Source organism: Oryzias latipes, chromosome 14 (genome assembly GCF_053564925.1).
Source record: "Oryzias latipes strain Hd-rR chromosome 14, Olatipes_Hd-rR_3.1".
NCBI lineage: Eukaryota > Metazoa > Chordata > Actinopteri > Beloniformes > Adrianichthyidae > Oryzias > Oryzias latipes.
In genome coordinates this window covers 13286585-13305577 of record NC_136250.1, presented here as the reverse complement: position 1 = coordinate 13305577, position 18993 = coordinate 13286585, and the positions used below count along the sequence as shown (strand labels likewise).

Below are 18993 nucleotides of genomic sequence, written 5' to 3'. Positions count from 1 at the left end.
TGTTTGTGAGACAAAGCCAAAGGAGTTAGATTAAAAATCAAATAAAAAGGATATTTCCTAATCAAAAAGGAAATCTAGAGGAGCAGAGAGGAGGTAATGGATGTAGGGATGAAAATGGGGAGATGGAGGCAGAGGACTTACTGCTGCAAACCCTGAATAAAACAGATTTTTAGCTTGTGGATGAATTCATTTATTAATCTGTCTTAAACCCCTGGATTTAACAGTATTTAAAGACGCACTCTGACGAATTGTGCTTTTTGGCTCAAAACTGTACCAGTAATTTTAGGTTGGGAATGTAAGAGGCTGTAAGCTAGGAGGGTTTTTTGATTTTGGCAAAAAAAAAAAAAAAAACACCATTCACATAAATAAAATAAAAAACCACTGTGGACGCTTTTAAAATGGACCAATAGCTGATTGGAGTGGGGCTTGGAAGTTTGTGAAATGGTTGCAGCTTTTCTCACAAACTTTGTAAATCGTAAATAACCGAGCATGGTGGGAAAAAACAAGAACAAAGTAATACAATTTTAAAGACACACATTTATTGCATTGGTTTTTTTTTTTAGAATTACATTCTTTGACAAAATAAAAATTAACAGCTTGAATAATCATGTATATAGGAACATCTCCATTGCTTTCACTCATTCGGAACATCTTTAGGTCTCAAAAAAGGACAAGATGTGATCAAATGTTTAAAAAAGTAACGTCAGCAGAACAAAAGAATCTGTTGAAGAGCGAGCTGGTGGCGTGTCCCACCTTCATCTCCACTTGATGATCAGACGCCACAGCGGTCTGAGCCGCTTTGTGTGCGCGTTGGTGAACGGCTCTCTGGCGGCGTCCAGCTCCCAACGCTTTCCAAAAATGCTCACACATCCAAGTACCAAGCAAATATCTGATATCCTCAGGCACTGGGAGGGCAGTTTGACCTTGTTATGAAAGTATCCTGAGAAAAATGGCGCCATCACTCGACACTTGTCGAGACTCAACTCGTCAACGCAGAAAAGCCTGCACTGTCTGCCATGTGCAGATCCACGGGCAGCTCGCACAGAATGCTTTGCCGTGTTGTTGGGCGCCTTGGTGCCATAGGTGTCTTTCATGTAATCATTTCCTCTCCCAGCATGTGTTTCGAGAACAAAAATAAATTTTAAAACGGTTTAAACGAAGAATAAAATTAGCAACCACATGCAGTGCGGACTCTGACCTAAATCAACAGTAAATTAAAAAAGAAATGAAGCTGCCAACTGGTGCGATGTTGAAATGAAACATTGAAAAATATGTTTTAAAAGTTGATGTTCTACAACTTATTTTTATTGTAAGGATGATGGAAGTTGAGCTGGCTTGATAAGATGGAGCTACATGTGAAGTTGGCTGCTGATACCCAGAAAGAAAGGTCTACATTAAACCTTCCAGCTCTTCTAAAGGGTTGTTTTGGTCTGACTTTCCCACCAGGCGAGGAGCTCCTTGGATCTTCAGATGTGCCTCGGATTTGGGGCTTTCACCTGCAACATCTAAAATGTGTCGCTCGAAAGTTGGGATTAAAACATAGAGTAGTGTAAACTATCTTTTGAAAGTCCTTGCTTTAAAGCAGCACGGGCTGTGGATGAACGTCTTTCCACAGACTACAGGACAACACTGACAGAGAGCACAGATAGAATTGCTGTTTTCATTCATGCAGCTTGTGAGAGAGAGCAGTGTCACATTCCAGTATTCCTTAAAAAAATCAATACTTTGTTTTTCCTGATGTGCTCTGAAACCACCACATTCAGCTGAATGTTCAGTTACTCAACATTCAGTAACTGATGCCCAGTTACTAAAAAAAAGAAAAAGATACATTTCTTAAACACACACAAGAAAAATGTCAGAGGCGGCTTCCTCCATCTTGGTTCACAGCTGGCAACCCGCTCTACACATAATCCACATGCAGATCCCGTGATAGAGCATATAAAACCGTTGATATCCAGCAGCAGGTTCTTATGGACCACCTGATTGGGTCACAGACAGCGTTTTGTCTGACCGGAGCTGAGTCCACATGGATGCGTTATGGAAAACTGAATAAAAGGCACAGACATCGTCCCTGAACCCCAATCCTCCAATCACAGAGACACCGATTATTTTATGGCTGTGCAAAATTTGGCTATGGTCTGCATGAGGGATGAGTGTGTCTGTGTGTGAGACGGAAACTGGTGCGGTTCACTCTCGTATGCTGGCGGAATAGGAGAACTGGGGGAAATGGGCTTCCTGGATGGGATCGTTGCAATCTAGAGCGTGATCTGAAAGACCAAAAGAGGAGAGGCGTTTAAAACGTCCCAATCGCAGAGAATGACCGATGGTCCACGAATACTCACATTTGTCTGGAGGGGTGACAGTGATGGTCTGAGCGGTGAACTCCTCATCAAAGTATCTGGTGTCTGTCTCTGATGTGACCTGTGGTTTGAAGGGTGGGGTCAACTGGAACAGGAGGAAGAGGGAAGGAATTAGCCGCTCCTCCATTTATGGTGACCTTGCAGCCTTTTCCATCATCTCACTGGTATTCAGTAGATTCAAAACCTCTTCAGACTATTGGACTTGGTTCAATTGGGAGGGCAACACTGAAAAAACTCTCACCATCGTGTTTCATACTGCACTTTTAACCCTTGTGCTATCCTGTGGGGTCCTGATGACCCAACTCCCAGCTCTAACGTGCCTTGGAGGCACGTTAGAGCTGGGAGTTGGGTCATCTGGACCCCACAGGATAGCACAAGGGTTAAGGGAGACAATGTGGGATCATTTCCTATAGTTGCAATAGCTGCCCCCTAGAGGGCAGCTATTGCAAAGAAAGGGGAAGGAAAGGGGAAAAAGAACCCAAATGTGATGTACTGGTACATGTGATGTAAGCAGAAAGACGGCCAATCCCAAGATTCCTTCTACTAAGTCGGGTCAATTACAATTGGCTGAAGGTGAACCTCAGCGTGTTGTGTGCACTAAACGTATGATAACCGTTTTTCACAGCACTTTGAGCAATACCTGACTTTTTTAAAAAACAAAGAACAAAAAAGTCTAAAAGATCCAAAAATGTCAGGTTTTTGTGTCAATCTGTTGTCAAAGATATTTTGGTTTTTTTTTGGCTTAAAATAAAAAGTCCCAGAAAGTAAAAATAGTTTCTATGTTAAAAGGCATTTTTTAAAAATAGTTTTAAATTGTATACTCAATATGTAGGTCCCATCTATTTAGGAAATCACATTGTACATGAAGGCAAAAAAAAGAAATCGGACTCTCGTATCGCCACGTTAGTTGAATCTTTTTATAAATCAATTCTTGGATCCTATGTCCAGATGCGTATTGAATCATGTGAGAGGGAAAAATACTAAGTACTCTTTACCGTTCACAGCTGGGCACAGCTTCCCACTCACAGCACAGACGCACATTTTGAGTCTAGGGAACGGTGGCAAAGCTGACCTCCAAGTGTTCTGAGCCCAAGTACAGAACGAGGAGGATCACAACCATCAAGTCAATGATTTTCTAGTACAGAACAAACGGTGTGCTGTGAGAAGGCCCTGGCACCCCTGGGTGAGAAGCCCCACAGTTCACTAGAAAACACAGCAGGAGTGGGATTATATAAGTTTGCTTCTTCCCACTTATGAAACTCTTTTTGACAATCATATTCAAAGGGTTCGATGTGTCGTGTGTACTGTGTGTACAGTGCAATTTTATCAATTTATGATTAGGACTAATTGCAATTTCAAAAAAGAAAGCATCATATTTTTTCATTTATATTTTAATGAATTTATGAGTTAATATCTTAAATAGATTTGATAACAGTGCATTTCATTTTTGTCTTTTTGAAATTGCTGTAAATAAACCGTTCAATCAAAGAAAAGCAGACAGACTGGTCAGACTGGAGGGGTTTTTCTTTGTAATGAAGCAAACAGGCAAACAAGCTCCAATTTGAGCATAAATCTCAGGGAGCAGGTGACAAAAAAAACACGCTCGTCTGGATGTCTCAAGACAGACAAACCCAAGTTTCATTTCCTCTCTTCCTCACAGAGGGTCTTACCTTCTTTTGGACCACATCTTGCCAGTTGATGTTAATAAAAAATCGATGGTTCATTACTTCTTTGGCATCGTTGGGACCTCCACCTAATCTGTCAGTCCAAATAAGATGTCATAAGAATCAAACCACGTATTGTCCTAAACGGCTAATCATTGAGCGGCAGCAGTTCAGTACCTCTGTTTGGGGTCTTTCTTGAGCAGACCAGCTAACAGGGACTTGGCTTCGGGAGAAAGATTTCTGGGGAAGCGGATCTCCTCCATGAGAATGAGCTCAAACAGACGCTCATGGTCCTGGTTGTAAAACGGCAGGCGGCCACACATCATTTCATACATGACAACACCAAGACCCCACCAGTCCACAGCGCGGCCGTAGTCATTATCTTCCAGGACCTGTGAAGCACAGAAGTTTTAGACTTTCATATCTGGGTGTGTACTTCACCTTGGTCACCGTTCAGAATTTCTTCCCATCATTCCTGTTGCACAGATGCACAATTTTGTCCTTCTTTACATCTACAATCCAGACATGCAGTGCTAGACTTTTCCGTTTTCCAGGGGCACTGCAGATTCTTTAAGAAGAAATAATGATTTATTGCAGTCTGGGCCAAAATGTATGCAGAGAAGAGACAGGAAGTGACATGTTTGCTCCTCATCAATGGGCTCAAGTTTTTAAAACATTATATCCAACTATTAAAACTCTGAGAAAGAAACTTAAAGATTTTGTGCCTCTATAGATAAACCAACAATGTAATCAGAAGCATTATTTGTTTGAGCTTTTAGTCATATTTCTCTGTGATATCAGTATGTATGTACCAGTAAATACATTTATCAATTATGTTATTCACACATTTTCTCAAAACGCCTCAACGTAACATACAAGACATCAAGCCTCATTAATTCTAATTTTAGAGATAATTGCTACAATTTTTCTTTAACAACACACAATAAAATATTTATCTCAAATCCCTTAAGCTCAACTAAACAAACAGTAAAAACTAAAACTGAATTGGATTTTGAAACAGAGGGAGATCTTGTATTTTATGTCTGTAAGCAATATGACGAACTTTAAAGGTGATGTAGCTTCAGCTAACCTTTAGCAAAAAACAGAAAAAGAACATATTATGAAACTAAGTGGAGCACAGCTCCGGCCTTCTGCCTCAAGCGGGTAATTACCTTTTTCCAGATTCTTTAATATGAATAAAATGGGTTGGTACCGTCTTATCTCCAGCAGCTCATAGAACTGAAGAGCAGCAGCAGCTACAGCCTGCGCTCTCAGGACACGGTCCTGCTCTCTGTGCCCAGAGTGCGCACAGAGATGGGAAAAAAGGCTTTTAGATTTGCTGCGGCACAGTTTTGGAATGAACTCCAGAAAGATTTTAAATTGAAAGAATTGATCTCCCTGGGCTCTTTTAAAAAACTTTTAAATGAACGTGAGACAAAGCTTTCAAATTGTAAATGCTTTATTTAAAACTGTCTTTTATGATTGAGTGTGAGTGTATATAAGTGTTGTGTGTTATTGTTGTGCTGCTGCCTCTTGGCCAGGACGCTCTTGAAAAAGAGATTTTTAATCTCAATGAGTTTTTTATCCTGGTTAAATAAAGGTGAAATAAAAAAAAAAAAAAAAAAAATGACTGTTTTTTTGTGGTCAGGGCAGCCTGACCTCAGAGCGATAATCTGAGAGGAGAGACAGCAGGCTTCCTCTTTACGAGACAGGAAGTCTGTTGATGGAAGCAAAATATTCCTGCAGGGACAGCCTCTGTTCTCCTCAGTACCAGAAACCAAACATCGTAAATATTTCTGTAACGGCAAACTGTTAAGGCGCTAATCCATTGTTTTTGGGGTGAAAACTGATCAGAACTGCAACAACACGATATGTTCTAAACCCATTAAAAGAAGGCTACTGAATCGTGCTGCATTTTTCTGTAGAACTTTTGTGAAGATCCTTCAAAATGCTTTAATAGAAAAACATCTTTTTATTCCACTAAATGAAATGTATGTAATTAAATACGATTTTACTCCAAGAACTACAATAAGATGAATAATGATCAAGGCCAATGTTCCTACATTTCTGTCTCTCAGCTGTATTTCCATTTTGACCTAAAAAGTGATTTTAAAGCTGCTGCCTGCAGCTGATGGAGCTTCTGCTGGCTTGACAGTTGACTGCTAGGAGAATCTGGCCGAAAGTAAGCCCTTTTTTTTCATACATTTTTTGTGATCCTCCAAGAAACCCCTTTAGAACAAATCAAAATGGTTGAAAGCAAAACGTAGTTTAGCATGATAATACTTCTATAAGAAAGCACTGGATACAAGTTTGGTTTTTATGGACAGAAATGCAAAAATGAAGACTTTTGTGCATGGAAACATTTTGAAACTTGTTCAGTCACTAAGCTGCTCCTTAGTTCATGGAGCAATTACCTGCTATTTGGTAGGTTTGGGGGTTTAAATCCAAGTATTGACCTTCACTGTGTCCCTAAGGAGGACAGCCAGCCCTTCATGGTAAAAAAAACTGAGCGGCTTTGGTAAAAAGATTATGTTCTATATAGGAAAAAGAACACATTTTCACTTGTTCTGCTGCCAGTTTTTTGGCTAGTTTTACTGCAAGAATTTTTTAAAAACTAAATATAAGCTATACTTTCTCAAAACAAGTCATTTTGGGGGGTTAAAGATTACATGCTAACTCACAGAATTATATTTCCAACGTAGTATAATTTTACTAAAGAATAAATGGTAAAATGAATTTATTTTACAGAGTAAGCTTCCTTTAGACCGAATATCAACATAAATAACTTCATAGTGATGTGTAACAGGAGCTGGAGTGAAATAGTGCTAACTGAAGCTGCAGAATCATTTATAGCCCCGGTTCTTCTGCCAGTTTCCACCCCCTCCCTCCTTTAATGGCTTTCTGGGCATCGAGAAGATGCTAGCTCCCAAATAACATCTGCTTATAAAACATGTTTTGCTAGACATGTAATCTGAGTGTTCCTGAAACATGCCAGAAATCAGGTCCTCACCTCAGGTGCGAGATACTCAGGAGTCCCACAGAAGGTTTTCATGGTGGCATCAGGAGTGATCCCTTCTTTACAGAGACCAAAGTCGGTTATTTTTATGTGTCCGTCTTTGTCCAGCATCAGATTTTCAAGCTGGGACACAAGAGAAACAAATCCATGTCAGTTTGCATAACAACTCTGGAAAGTGCTGAAAGACCCACTCTGATGGAAATGGTTATCTTAAGGCCTTTTCCTGATGATGACGGACATATATCAAGGAAATAAAGCTTAAAATTGCATTTCTGCATATTTCTTCATTCAAATTGCTGTGAACCAGGGGCAGACAAATAGATCCATGCATGTCTTTGTTGTCCTCATCCAAGCTGGTGTCTGGCTCCAAACTGTATTTCGGGATAGCTCCAATATTGCTGTGTTGCACCAGTGATAATAGTTTGAGGTTGTGAGGGGCTGTAAGGTAGTGGGAGGACGTGTAAATACAGACCTCTCAGTGATGGGGAGGGAAAGGGGAGCGGGGTTACCCTGTGCCAACGGTCCCACCCACAAATTTCAAATGAACTATTGCCGCTCTGCAGAAACTATGTCCTAGAAAACAACTTTTTTTGGGGGGCTAAAAACAGCGCAACATAATTAAAAGACCACTGGGAACGCTTTTACTGTGGTTCAAAGATGATTGAAGTGGGACTTTAAAGAGATAATAATGGCATGAAAATCAGATTGATTTATCCTGAATTTCTATCTTATAGGATCTCCATTCCTACTAAAGCACACAAAAGATATTATTTCTCTTTTTGCATCTTTAAAACTTTGCGTTGTTTTGAAATGTATTTGTACATATGGCTTTTGGTGTCATATATGCCAATGTGTTGTATTGGTGTGATATGTTTGTGGTTGATTTCTGTGAGTCACAGAATTCATCCATGTCTGAAAGTTTCTTCCTTTCTTGTGTTTGTTGTCCTTAACGCAGGGGGGAGTTCCCCATCATCCAAATTATGTTTCATTTTCCCACAATCCATCAGTAACCTAAACTGTGTGGAGCTGTTACAAAAAACCTTTTAACATGAGATCACCTGCCGAGTTCTGTACTTGTGGGTTTGATAGAGTTGTCAGAAGGTGTTGTGTGTGTGTGTGTGGGGGGGGGGGGGGGGGGGGTGTCCTGTGAGCATGTCTTATCATATTGCATCTGTAAATCAAACTGTACAAACTGTTACATGATGGCATAATGTAGGTCAGGTGGTTTTGGAGTAGTTTGTTTCACCTTAAGATCACGATAGACAACATCTCTTGAATGCAGGTACTCGAGTGCTGACACGATTTCTGCACCATAGAAGCGTGCGCGGTCCTCTGTGAACACGCGATCCCTCGATAGATGGAAGAACAGCTGAACGGACAGAGGTGATGATGTCAGAGATGTTCGGTTAGCACTGACGGATGCAGATCATCAAGCACCAGGGGGTTACCTCGCCTCCATTGGCATATTCCATTACAAAACAGAGACGGTCGTTGGTTTGGAAGGCATATTTCAGTGTCTGAAATGAGGAGGACACAGGAAAGATAAACTATCAAACTTTTGCAAATGAGAGGGCTTGGGATCAAACTTGAAAAAAAGCCTAAAAATGCCTCCAACATTAGTAGTTGTTTAATTTGTCAGGAAGGAACATTGATAGATATCTGAAGATTGTCATTCATCCGGGATGGATCCAAGGCAGAAAATGTGCTTTCAAAGTTCATTTGGACTGAGATTTTTTCAAGTGAAATACATTTCTCCAAGAATCTTAGAGACTTTCTCGCATTTGAATTTCTCAGAATTGAATAAGTGGTGAAACATCTTAAACCTTTTCTGTTGTGATCTGAGATACAATTAAAAATCACAAAAATGCAACTTTTTTTCTTTAAGAAACTACAAATACTGAGTTTACCGAAATTGCACATCAAGCTAAAGTAAAGTTTCTAAATACTGGTCGTAAGAGGAGGAGTTTTGATAAGTCCAGCCTTTATGGTCACAGTGACTTCCTTGTTGCTAAAACCAGGTCAACAAATAAGGAGCACCACGTCTTTATGATAAGCACAAAATACAGAATCCCCCATGTCCACGTGGAAAAGAGTGAAGGAAATGAACTAAAGACAAATAAATGGATGCTGGATACCAATTGAGTTGGGGAGCATATATTTTGTTTTCTGTGTTATAGTGGCCAACTATTTTCTTGGAACTTTTAAGCTTCAATGATTAAATATATGCTTGATGCATTTATGAATAAAAGTCTTCTTTTGTTTATTAGAAATAAAAGTGGAACCTTTTCTTCCAGACTGAAATCTACATGTTTGATTCTAAATCCCTATTAAACAACAGCTGTGTGAAGAAAGGCTCTTTTCTTTATGAGAGCCATGGCTCTCCCAGCATGTTCTGCTATATAAACAAAGTTATAATAACATTAGCCTGGTAAATAATTCATAATTTTACAAAAAAATATCTCATTAATCTGGTTTGGCTACATTACCCAGAATACTTAGAGGAGTCAAGAGGCAGAGGTCAGAGGGCTTCCAGAAGCACAATACTGGTGCTTTATTGACCCCATAACTTGATGAATAGAATATTTGTAAGTATTTCACTAAAACATTTGCTTTCTTTAGATAAAAGTCATCACTCCCTTTTTGGAATCATTAGGATTTAAACTGACTCTAGATTGCTTTTTTTTGTTTCACAAGCTGCAAACATTCCTGGTAAACATGAATGATAAAGCCTCAGCTGTCACAGAATGAAGATCTGGTGTAGGTACCATAACCAGTCGGCCTGCAATAACCATTTGGGGTCCTTTTGACTGAGGATAAAGTCACACTACGGTAGCCCCCAATTAATTATATTGCTAGAGGAGACATCACGTGGTTCCTCATGAGAGGAGAGCACCGCCATCTTGGTGAGGTCAAGTCACTGCTGCAGTGCATGCACGTGAACACATTTTTTTGCAAAATGCCAAGTAATTGTGCGGGTTTCAACTGCCAAAATCGGAGAAATGAGTCCACGAAGGATGAAGGCATAACATTTGACAGGTAAGTACTATAATTCTTTTCTTTTAATGCTGCAGTGGCTTCAGTAATAGTACAGATGTTTTTTAATAGTACACATGTTGACATGCATGATGCTGCAGGGCTTTTACCAACATGCTGCATGATCTACGTACAATTTGCTGTCGACATAATTGTAAACTTTATTGTATTAAACCTATATATAGTATACTAGGACTAGGCTATTATAGTAATATAGATTTATACATTTCTGACTCAGTGACTGAACTTTTCTTGCAGGTTTCCAATGGATTCAGACTTAAGGAAAAAGTGGGCCTTAGCAATAAAAAGAGCTAACCCAGATGGATCACTGTTGTTACTAACTAGTAATACAGTCTGGCTATGTTCAGAACATTTTGTGGAAACACATTTTGATAAGACTGGTCAGACTGTTTGCTTGAAACCCGACACCATACCATCCATGCTCCACAAATTGATCACTCACATGAATTAAATTTATAGGATAAATCTATTGTTTTTTTTTGTTTTTTTAAGGGTAAATCTGTTGTTGACTCTTGGACTTATTGTTGACTAATTAATGATTTATTATTATTATTGACTTACTATTGATTTCTAATTGTTATTATTTATTCATTATTATTACTATTATTATTCACTTATTATTTATATATCTTTGTTGTTTATTATTATTTTTATTGACTAACTATTGACTTATTGTTGGGATTTTCTAAATAATTTAAATTACATGTCAAAAAGGGTCTAAACCTTCTACATGTTTAAATTTTTTTTTACATTCTTTGTAATTATTTTTTTTATTTTTAAGAAGTCCTGTAACTATGCATTTTTCATTAAGGTTTGAGCTTTTAAGGCTGACTGTTTCTCTTATTTAACAACAACAAATGATGTATATATATAAATTATATACATATATATTATATATTTATATATATGTAGAAATATAAAGAAATATGAATATATATAAATTATATAAAAGCTACTTAGATGCCACCAAAGGCTATAGAAAGCATTGTCCTGTTGGCGATGACGACCTCACCAAGATGGCGTCACGCTCCGCCACTGTTGGCCAGGCATCCCAAGCGGACGTGTCTCCTCTAGCGATGTAACTTATCGGTAGCCCCACTTTGACAAACTACGTAGCGTGGAGATCTGCCCGGGCTCTACGTATTTTCATTTCACGTTTCCTTTTGTAACCTAAATTTCTTTTCCCTCATAAGTTGTGTCTGACATTATTCTTTGTAGTGTTTCTAGAGAGATTTTGACACAACCCACTTTGTTAAAAGATCTGTGGCTGTTCGAATGAACCTGCTGCTCCACACTAGAGAACCGTGTCTCTGAGCAGAGCAGCTGGAGTCTCGTAGCTTCGTGTTCGCAGGCAGGGAAGGTGCTTTGTTAGAGTCCGCAGTCCGTTCGGCTGCAATGCACTTAATAATAATCATAATAAAAGCACGTTTAGAAGATAATCTCACTCTGTGTCGGAGCTCTGTTTGTTTACAACGGACCGCATAATATCTTCTTCTATGGTAGTATCATGACCAATCACTATCTGATACGTCATCGGACCAACGGACAGCCAATCACATAATGTGACGTCAGCACTAGTCGAAGACCCGGAACGGTTGGTGCAGGCCGAATGGTTATGGTACCTACAGTGGTTCGCCTTTAGGTGTCCAACAATCTGCCTCAGTATTCAGAGAAAGACACTACACTTAAAGACTAAAAAGACAAATACACAAAACTGTGTTAAACAAACATTGGTGTTATTGATGTAATGCATCAACGGGAAACAGAAAGATTCATTTTACATAAATACAATTGACAATGAACATTAACAATTAAGATTTTAATTGGAAATAATTACATAACTTTCTGCGATTGCAATGAATTGCATTGCTGACTGCAAAATTTAATTATCTATTCAAACACATTGAATTGAAAAATTGTTTGCTTAACTAAAAAGAAAATATATATTATTTGCTTACCCCAAAAAAAAACAAGTCTGGCTCTTTTTAGTTTTTGACTTAGCTCTTGAAAGAGACTGATCCAGTGGCTCCAAAGCAACTCCCAATTCATTTTCACTTTATTGTATTTATATTTTATCTTAAAATATGAGGCACAGTATAACTCATGTGTACTAGTACACATGAGGCCTTGAGAGTGTCAGCTCCCTTCAGTCTTAGTCTGTCCTTGCATGCCATTGGCCAAATGGTGCTGTTGGTTTAGTTTTGCAAACAACACATCACCACAACACTCTGCCTCAGTGTTCAAGGCAGCGAGTACAAGACATTTACAGTTTTAAGATTAAAAGAAATATACGCAAAAGTTAAAAAAAGTAACGACACCAATTCAGCAATGCGTTAACACAAGATTAACACATTACTGTGGCAAGCCTTGATGTAAATAAATCCATTTTTATCCAATTATGACAGAAAATCTCAGATAGCCAGAGGGTTTCTTATGCATCTCACTCTAAACTCTCATTTTTAGAGAAACGGTCCAGCTTTGTCTTCTGTGTATTATATTGGTTCTTTAACAATGCTTCTCCTTATTATCTTCTTTACCTCTTCTAAAAATCCACTTTCTGTACCAAGTTAGGCCACTTTAAATGCTCACAGGATTTGATTTAAAAATCTTTTTTTTCTAAGCATAAATTAAAATAAAAAGTCTAAAAAATCAGCGACAACAAATATGATAAAAATAAAAAAGCAGATACTTATTACAAGACCAACTTCTCATACAAACAATTTGGATACAAAAGTAAGCATTGGATTGCAGATCTGATCCTTTGTCTGTATTAGAGAAAAGAAAAACATCTAAAAAGTGTTTTATTTTATTTTTTTCTGCCCTGTTTTTCTTATCAATTTTAAGTAAAGCACCTTCAAATAACTTCAATCATAAATAAGACCCACATTTAACCCAAGTTCAAATTGAGGGCAAAATCTCAAGTGAGTTATTTCTGCAAGTCTTACCGTGAGAAACGGGTGTCTGGTGTTCTGTAGCACCCTGCTCTCTGTAACCGTGTGGGCCACCTCATCCTGTCAACAAACAAAACTCTCAACATTTGCCTTGTCAAATCCCCGTCTGTACAAGAGGTTTACTTTGCAATACAAAGTATGAAACCGCTCCTGATAGCTGCATTTGCATCAACATGTGGCTCCAGTATCAGAACAACACAAACATGAGAAACAAAAGCGGCTTAAAGTAGACACAACTGCACAGTCTACTTAAAGCTGCAGCATACTGTGTTTTTTATGGCTTTGTATTTTAAAAAGCTGTCAAATTAAATTGCCACATATGAACTACCACATATTTAGAAAAGCAGGTTAAAACTTTAACTGACCTCAAAGAATCCCTTTTCTAACGCAGCCATATTTATTCATATACTTAACTGCATTATTGTCCTGCTTCTGTTTTCCATTTGTTAATCAATGGATGAGTAATAAGAAGAACTGCTTACCTTAGCTATTATAACCATTTTACGTAATATTTTCATGGCATAATGGACCCCAGTGGACTTCTCTTTGACCAGAATCACCTTTCCAAACGTGCCTTTACCAAGAAGCTTCAGGTACTCAAAATCATTCATTGTCTGAAAAATATACAAGTAGATTTAGAGGAATTTAAAGAGCAACATCAACAGCTTCAGAAGTAAACAAACCAAAGACAGGCTCAAAATAAAGTCTCCAAATCAAAATTATAAGGCAGTTTTGTGTGATTTTTTCCTTTTCAATCAATCTCCTCTGTGCTCTCTTTGTACCTTCAGGTTGCCAAATTTACATAAGTTTTAGATCGCAAGATACAATACTGGTCTTTTTTTACTATTAACTTTTGAACTCCTAGAATTTAAACAAGAGAGAAAAGTGTGAAAATGTTAATGTCTGTCTGACAAAAGTGTGTAATGAGGGGTTTCACAGCATTAAAACATCTGTAATCCTACTTCACATAAACATAACAGTTTATTTTTAGAACATAACCTCTGCGATATACGAGCACTATCATCAAAAATATCTGAAAACCATCAGTCTGTTTTGAATTTTGGGCAAATGCAACAATGAGCAAAACAATAAGAACTTGTGTCATAATTTCACAAACAAAAATGGCTTAATTTTGGTTTAAAATAAATATGGTCAAGAAATACTAATACATGATTTGATTCAGAACATGAACGATTTAGTTCCAGTAGCAATAATTGTTTGTTGTTGGACTTTCATTTAATTACATCGTAGTAATAGAATATCAGTCTTTTTCCCCACAAAACTTTGATTCATTAAGGATTCATATTTTCTTATGATCATCTAAAATACTTTACGAAAACAAAAATGACAAAAAGGGGGATATTTGACAACCATTTGGCAACCCAAACTAATTTTTTTTTATTTAGCCAAATTATTGAAGTCTATGCTTTTTAATGTATTTTTGTTTTCCCATTATACAATATAAATCAGAAAACATTATTTTTCCCAGGGGGAAATTGTATTTCAGCAAAAGATTGATCACCAAAATTCCAAATGGGTCCATAAATGTGTCAATGTTGAATCCTTTCAGTAAAAATGGCTTTGTGATTCACTTTTACATGTGTCAGACAATTAAATGCCCATGTGATAATAGATTACCTTTGGCACACAGAAGAACACATTTTTTATTAAATATTAGTTATTTTCGCAAACTATTTTCCAACCCTGAAGTAAGACCCAATCTCTGAGGCACCGCCCATTTCATGAGGTCAACCTAGAGTCGGCCTCGCCATTGTGTTGGGAGGGGCTGGTGCTCATAGTGAAGGTTTTTAGAGGAATGCTGAGAAATGCGTGAAGGGATCAAAATACTGCCTTTGGGTTGTTTTCTGTGAGGAATGAACATTATAATACACTTAAAGCTCAATACATTGATTTTGCGTGATAAAGGCCCCTAAAAACTGAAAAATTCTGAAGAAAGAATGGAGCAGCTTTGCTCTGACAGAAGGTCACTAAGGTGCATCTGAGCTTGATGTCAACAGTGAAACTCTCTGAAAAGATATTCCAGACATCTAACTGATGACGGACAAGCACTTCTACTGATTTTACGCTGCAAAAAGAAGAACGGCGAACATTTTTAAGAATGCTTCCAAACATAAGCAGTTCCCATCCTCAAATACTATGAAGTGACCAATTAATCACTAAGCTCACCGTTTTATGCTGCGATTTGCAGGTTTGTTAAACTAACGAGAACAACTAAACCTGTTATCGACCCGTGATTGATTACCACTTTGTTGCGGCTCTTGGACATCACCACTTCCATCTCCTCCAGGCTGCTTTCACAGGGGGAGCTGAACATATCCATAGGCTCCTCCTCCTGTTCCCGCATCTTCAAACCGTTTGCCACGGACTGAATGGCCTGCATCCACTCCTCCCTGAGAAGTAACAGTGCCAGATTTTCTAAAAGGCAAAATTCCAAAGCCCTGCAGCAGCTGGGCTTCCAGAAATTATATTTTCAGAAAAAACTACACGAAGCGTAAGACACACCTCTCCACGTTACTTTCCACATGAAAGGTACGTTCAATGACGGTGGTCCATTGTAAGCAACGGATAACAAAGGTGTTGGGTCGGGGTCTTTCAGTCTTCATTATTTGACACTCTGATAAAAAAAAAAAGTAAAACAAATGTTCAAGGTAACAGAATTCTAACTCAAGTTTAGTCCTGGAACCAAAGGTGAGTGTGACGTCACCCACAGAAAACGGTTAACTTCCGGCTCCAACCAAATGAAGTCAATTCAGTTGCCAGCTTTTTGTGATACAGACGTCAACATTTCTATAATATTTCTATGACAACCACTCTTACCAATCAGGAGTGAATTTGTTGGAAGTCCACACTCCTACCACTTTGAGAGAATCTGCCAATCAGACGTTTCAAACGTTCAACATGGGGTCCTTTTATCAAGGCATCTGATAGGCCAGTTTATAACGTAAATAACTTACAATTAAAAATATCATGAAAAAAAATTGAGGATTAGCAAGAACATATAAAAAAAAGTGTCAGAACAAGAATGATTGTTTTGACAAATCTAACGCCTGAGTAATAGCAGTTTATTCCCATGGAGATCTTTGGGATTTTGGCTTCTTGGGAGCCTGTGGGTACTTCCTGTTTGGAACGTGAGGGGGGAGGGGTCACTCAGTCCAGATGTCACATACAGTCAATACTGAAGCCTCCACATGGAGTCTCACCTGCCACTGAAAAGTTGTTGAGTGGGGGGGAAGTCGAGTCTCCAAGATCCGGCTTCTCTTTGTAACCAATAAAGGAACCATCACTTTTCAAGATGAAATACCGTGGCCTCCATGTCTTAATATATTCACCTGGAGTTACAGCAAGACACATATATAAGCGTATGCAGCTAAAATAAAGGAATGCTTTATTGATCTTGTGACACAAAGTTTAACTTTAGTAGTCTGATTATGTTGTCAAACTAATCAATAATGCTTTATTTTATCGGTTACCCCTCTTGTGGAGCCAGCCCTCTCTGACGACAGTAACCTCTGTCATGGCTGGAGGAGGGGGGGGTTCAAAGAAGGGGCAGGAAGTTGGGGAGGGGGAGGTTGTAAACCTTCTTTCTTCAATTTCCTTAAGTCTCCGTCAAATGTAGAAAATCTGAACCGAACCTATGAAATAAAAACAAATGAGCAAAAGGAAACCTGAGCAAAGTGCTTTCAAGATAATGGCAACGAAGCCCCGCCTCTTTCAAGAAGAAGGCGGAGACTTCAGCACAATTCATATTTTAATATGTTATAAATGTGTTATTAAAATGAGAAAGACCTGGCTTATGATATAATACATGCCTATTAGAAGCGTATGGAGGGAATTGTATTTTTTTACAGCAATACTTGAGAAACGCCACTAGATCTTTATAAACCTCATAATAAAATGATTTTTTTAGTACACGAAAGAGGTGACATTATTCGAGTGACATTCATTGCCTTTAAAAAAAAAGTTTAAAACTTTCCGGTTTTTTGTCCCCTTATTGTCAGTTTATGTCAGAGAAACGATGACATATTGTCTTGTGTGCTAGCACAGTTAAATTGAGAGCTCCAATAGGCTGCAGAATGAGAATACCCCCCACTTAAGACGTGACCGAGAGTTCACGAGTGTCAACGACGTGGGTTCATGGCCCACACTTCCAAAGAGCGCAGAGAGAGACCCACTCCACCGCTCAGGTTTCCCACGTCTGCCACTCAACGCAGGCAGGCTGCCGTTAGCGTTATGCTCATACTTCCAACCCCAACAAACCAGTGGGCTAAAGTTAGTAAACTAGCTAACTTAGTTTGTAGTTCCATGAACTTTTTAACGATGGGGTGTGTGTGTTTTTTAGAACTAACTAACACACCGAGTTACGACGTTCAAAGCACCACATCATCATGCGTCCTCTAAATAATTTAATTTAATTTCGTTTTGTAGCTTCAATCGTGCGAAATTCATTAACGAAAGCATTAAAGCCAAACTTGTCTTTCTACGTCATTTTCCACTCCGTTAACCCCGCCTGGCACTGGTTGAAAGCGTACTAACTGGTAAACACAACTGTCTCATGATTTTAGACAAGAAGAACTAAGATCATGGACCGAGCTACAACAGACAGAAGTAGTTTAGAAGGCAGTTAAAAACAAACAAATAAACCCAGCTTAAAAGTTCACAAGTCACGTGCACGTGTAGGAATTACCCGGTTTCACGCACATTTCACGGACTTTTTCCTGCGTTGTTCTCCCCTTTCAGCGCAGTCGTGTAACAGGTTCGGTTCGGAACAGGCCGTCCACACAGGAAAGTTCACTGCACTCTTCTTCATGCTGAGTCGGGTCAATGTTCGCTGTTTTGTTGACGTAGTGCGCCATCTGCAGGCGAGAAACGGACTTTCACTTCGAAAAAGGTGCATAAAGAAAGATGGCCAGGTTTGAATGGAAGCGATGATGGAGCAAACCAGTGGCGGTCTTACAGTTTTGGGAACATCAGGCGAAAAAATAACATGGCCCCCGCTGCAGCGGTTGTATTCATAAAAAATAAATAAAATAAAATAGTGATAAACAAAAATCTTAACTATAAGGTAAAACGTACATCAACACCAATGTCAAGAATCCAAATGTTTTGCTAAGCATCTAAAAACTGAAATCACAGTTAAATATGAAAGAAATGTATTTTGTATAGCCCACATTATTTTTCTTGGACATAAAACAATGAATTTATTCAAATGTCATACTTTGTTTCCCACTCACTTTCTGGTAAGAACAAACAATGGTCTTCTGTCTTTTCTTTGATGTCTCAGGTTTTACCAAAGAAGGAAAAAGAAACAAAATACTTACTAAGATAAATTTTGAAAATTGCAATCTTCTACCCTTCCCTTCTCCTTTTCTGTCCTTTTTCTCTGTCTTGACTTTTTTTTTCTTCTGTTGATTCCTGTTTTGTCTTTTTTCATTTTTTCAGCTTGTTTCCTTTTTTTTATCTCTTGAAGAGTCTCTGTTTGAAACTTGCTGATGCTGTTGACGGAATAGTCCATTGCTGCAGAGGAAAGGGGGGATGAAACACGTTCACATGGCCATTCTTATGCCATTTCAGTGGTTTGGAAACTTTTTTATGGTACAATTAAAAAATAATGGTTTTGGAAATTATTTTAGAAAGATGTTCAGCTCGAGGCAATCGCCTACCTTTGCCCAATGCCCCTGGTCTAAAAGTAATCTCTCACTAATCTAAATAATTAAATTCAGGTATTGCTTTCATAGACCTTAAATCTAAATGGGCTGCTCTCAGGAGCTTATCCAATGCCAGCGTGGTACTGTGATAAGATGCCAATCATGCAACAATTCCAATCAAGAAAAAATTCCAAGCTACAAGAAATTCCATAGGCAACTCCCCTTGGTCTTTTGACAAAGTGGAAGCGGACACTGGAATGCACACAAGTCACCAACTTTACT

At 38.5% G+C, this 18993-nt stretch overlaps 1 protein-coding gene across 2 annotated transcripts; it reads right to left on the bottom strand.

Annotated features, from left to right (window-relative positions):
- Nucleotides 1–517: 517 nt before the first annotated feature.
- On the bottom strand, nt 518–17921 carry LOC101174851 (RAC-beta serine/threonine-protein kinase). Of its 2 annotated transcripts, none has more exons than XM_004076231.5 (14): nt 17765–17921; nt 16537–16698; nt 16267–16395; nt 15569–15680; nt 15309–15456; nt 13528–13659; nt 13040–13105; nt 8489–8557; nt 8287–8409; nt 7035–7163; nt 4202–4416; nt 4031–4118; nt 2343–2445; nt 518–2267 (listed from the first exon to the last, which is right to left on the bottom strand). In XM_004076231.5, the coding sequence occupies exons 2-14, from the start codon at nt 16580–16582 to the stop codon at nt 2188–2190; spliced, it is 1440 nt and encodes a 479-aa protein (XP_004076279.1). In that variant the 5' UTR covers nt 16583–16698; nt 17765–17921; the 3' UTR covers nt 518–2187. The 2 variants fall into 2 exon arrangements, with proteins under 2 accessions (XP_004076279.1, XP_011481673.1); XM_011483371.4 differs by having other exon boundaries at nt 17751–17893.
- Between the last annotated feature and the right edge of the window lie 1072 nt (nt 17922–18993).

What these genes read in the sequence shown, in the direction of transcription:
- LOC101174851 (XM_004076231.5), bottom strand. Translation starts at nt 16,582, where the DNA reads ATGACAGAGGTTACTGTCGTCAGAGAGGGCTGGCTCCACAAGAGGG. An exon ending in CCAGACACCCGTTTCTCACG is followed by an intron (nt 8,558 to 13,039) that starts GTAAGACTTGCA and finishes TCCTCATTTCAG; the next exon opens with ACACTGAAATATGCCTTCCA. An exon ending in AAGATGTGGTCCAAAAGAAG is followed by an intron (nt 2,446 to 4,030) that starts GTAAGACCCTCT and finishes CTCCTGTTCCAG; the next exon opens with TTGACCCCACCCTTCAAACC.